This window comes from Heteronotia binoei, chromosome 4, assembly GCF_032191835.1.
Source record: "Heteronotia binoei isolate CCM8104 ecotype False Entrance Well chromosome 4, APGP_CSIRO_Hbin_v1, whole genome shotgun sequence".
Taxonomy (NCBI): domain Eukaryota; kingdom Metazoa; phylum Chordata; class Lepidosauria; order Squamata; family Gekkonidae; genus Heteronotia; species Heteronotia binoei.
In genome coordinates this window covers 184,281,640-184,284,964 of record NC_083226.1, presented here as the reverse complement: position 1 = coordinate 184,284,964, position 3,325 = coordinate 184,281,640, and the positions used below count along the sequence as shown (strand labels likewise).

General features: G+C 45.3%; 1 protein-coding gene across 1 annotated transcript; it reads right to left on the bottom strand.

Moving 5' to 3' along the window:
• Positions 1–539: 539 nt before the first annotated feature.
• On the bottom strand, positions 540–2,873 carry LOC132570196 (oocyte zinc finger protein XlCOF6-like). Its single transcript, XM_060236629.1, has one exon. It carries the CDS (start codon positions 2,871–2,873, stop codon positions 540–542), a length of 2,334 nt encoding a protein of 777 aa, XP_060092612.1.
• Positions 2,874–3,325: the final 452 nt, after the last annotated feature.

Sequence of the window (3,325 nt, the reverse complement as noted above, 5' to 3'; positions counted from 1 at the left end):
GTCAGCGTATGTTCCACTAATACCCCTAGATCCTTTTCGCACATACTACTGCTAAGACAAGTCTCCCCCATCCTATAGCCATGCATTGGATTTTTCCTACATAAATGGAACAAGCTTCCTCAGGAGGCAGTGGGCTCTCCTTCCTTGGAGGTTTTTAAACAGAGGCTGGATGGACATCTGACAGCAATGAGGATCCTGTGAATTTAGGGGGCGGTATTTCCGAACATCCTGCATTGTGCAAGAGATTGGACTAGTTGACCCTCGAGGTCCCTTCCAACTCTATGATTCTAATGTTTTATATGAAGAGTAGTTGTCTTTTAGGTGTAAAATATGAAGAAAGACCTTTTTGGGGGGTAAGCATTTTCACCGTTTCTCTTTCTGGTGGTTCTTAGATTCTCTAGATGATTTCCAAGCTGAGTTAAACTGCACATTCTGAGCATTTTTCCTCTGTATTGCCATTGAGGACTTCTATTGTTAATCAGTCTCCTATCGTTAATCAGTCACTCTGAGCACTCAGAATGTTTCTTCCCTGTCGGTTCTTAGGTCTGGTGAACGATGGCCACTCCAAATGAATCTCTTTCCACACTCTGAGAATTAAAAGGGTTTCTCCCTGTATGGGTTCTTAGATGCTGTTGAAGAATGCCGCTCCAAGTGAATCTCTTCCCACACTCTGAGCATTCAAAAGGTTTCTCTCCTGTGTGGGTTCTTTGATGCCCTTGAAGACTGCTACTCCGACTGAATCTCTTCCCACACTCTGAGCATTCAAAAGGTTTCTCCCCTGTGTGGGTTCTCTGATGCAGTTGAAGACTGCCACCCTGACTGAATCTCTTCCCACACTCTGTGCATTCAAAAGGTTTCTCCCCTGTGTGGGTTCTTTGGTGCAGCTGAAGACTGAAACTCTGACTGAATCTCTTTCCACACTCGGTGCATTCAAAAGGTTTCTCTCCCATGTGGGTTACTTGATGCCGTTGGAGACGGCCACTCAAACTGAATCTCTTTCCACACTCGGTGCATTCAAAAGGTTTCTGCTCTGTGTGAGTTCTTTGATGCTCTTGAAGACTGCTACTCCAGATGAATCTCTTTCCACACTCTGTGCATTCAAATGGTTTCTCCCCTGTGTGGGTTACTTGATGATGTAGGAGAGTGCCACTCCGACTGAATCTCTTCCCACACTCTGAGCATTCAAAAGGTTTCTCCCCTGTGTGGGTTCTTTGATGCTCTCGAAGATGAGTACTATGACTGAATCTCTTTCCACACTCTGTACATTCAAAAGGTTTCTCTCCTGTGTGGGTTCTTTGATGCCCTTGAAGACTGCTACTCCGACTGAATCTCTTTCCACACTCTGAGCATTCAAAAGCTTTCTCCCCTGTGTGGGTTCTCTGATGCAGTTGAAGACTGCCACCCTGACTGAATCTCTTTCCGCACTCTGTGCATTCAAAAGGTTTCTCCCCTGTGTGGGTTCTTTGGTGCATCTGAAGACTGCTTCTCCGACTGAATCTCTTTCCACACTCGGTGCATTTAAAAGGTTTCTCCCCTGTGTGGGTTCTTTGATGCTTTTGAAGACTATTACTCCAACTGAATCTCTTCCCACACTCTGAGCATTCAAAAGGTTTCTCCCCTGTGTGGGTTCTTTGATGGTATTCAAGATAGCTACTCTGACTGAATCTCTTCCCACACTCTGAGCATTCAAAAGGTTTCTCCCCTGTGTGGGTTCCTTGATGCCTTTGAAGACTATTACTCCAACTGAATCTCTTCCCACACTCTGAGCATTCAAAAGGTTTTTCCCCTGTATGGGTTCTTTGATGCGTTCGAAGATGATTACTCTGACTGAATCTCTTCCCACACTCTGAGCATTCAAAAGGTTTCTCCCCTGTGTGGGTTCTTTGATGGCCTTGAAGACTGCTACTGTGACTAAATCTCTTCCCACACTCTGAGCATTCAAAAGGTTTCTCCCCTGTGTGGGTTCTTTGATGTTCTTGAAGACGGCTACTCCGACTGAATCTCTTCCCACACTCTGAGCATTGAAAAGCTTTCTCCCCTGTGTGGGTTCTTTGATGCTCTTGAAGACTGCAACTCCAACTGAATCTCTTCCCACACTCTGGGCATTGAAAAGGTTTCTCCCCTGTGTGGTTTGCTTGGTGCTGCTGAAGATACCAACTCGTACTGAATCTCTTCCCACACTCTGAGCATTGAAAAGGTTTCTCCCCTGTGTGGGTTCTTTGATGGACTTGAAGACTACTTCTCTGACTGAATCTCTTTCCACACTCTGAGCATTCAAAAGGTTTCTCCCCTGTGTGGGTTCTTTGGTGCAGTTGAAGATACACACTCATACTGAATCTCTTTCCACACTCTGAGCATTCAAAAGGTTTCTCCCCTGTGTGGGTTCTTTGGTGCAGTTGAAGATACACACTCGTACTGAATCTCTTCCCACACTCTGAGCATTCAAAAGGTTTCTCCCCTGTGTGGGTTCTTTGATGGACTTGAAGATTGCCGGTCTGACTGAATCTCTTTCCACACTCTGAACATACAAAAGGTTTCTCCTCTGTGTGGGTTCTTTGGTGCAGCTGAAGACTGATACTCTGACTGAATCTCTTCCCACACTCTGTGCATTCAAACGGTTTCTCCCCCGTGTGAGTTCTTTGATGCTCTTCAAGATGCCCACTCCTGAATCTCTTTCCACACTCTTTGCAGGAAAATGGTTTCTCCCCTGCATGAGTTCTCTGATGTTCCTGAAGATTTGCAAACCTCCTGAATCTCTTTCCAGACTCTGTGCATTTGAATGGTTTCTCCCCTGTGTGGGTTCCTTGGTCCACAAGGAGCTGCGATCCACTTCTGAAGTACTTTCCACACTGAACGGATTTACTTGCCTTCATTATCATGTGCTTAGTTATGTTACACTTTCTTCCATCTTGATTCTTAGCCATATGGCCACCGTACTTTCTCTTAGGTAGGCCTTGAAAACTGATGTTTCCTTTCAAGCCATTTTTAACTCTGACTGGCATTTGCTGATGAAGTTCCTCGTCCTCCTCATTTCTCTGATCATCCTCTGCTGGAATAAACAGAGATGCCCTTTTAGTACCTGGGAGGTTTGTAAAGTCCAAAGGCATTTATGTGACTACATAAGAAAAGGATTGACGGCCCTTTGGCCTCATCCAGATTGCCTGATCTTAACCAACTTTCCCAAGAATATCTAGTATTGAAGTTTCTGCACCTCCAGATTTCAGTCCCCAGAAGGCCACACTCCCTTTCTTCCTCCTTACTCAGAGGGCTTTATGCTTGTTGCTCAGAAGTAAACCAGAAATCCCCTGTGGCTATTCCTTGCCTC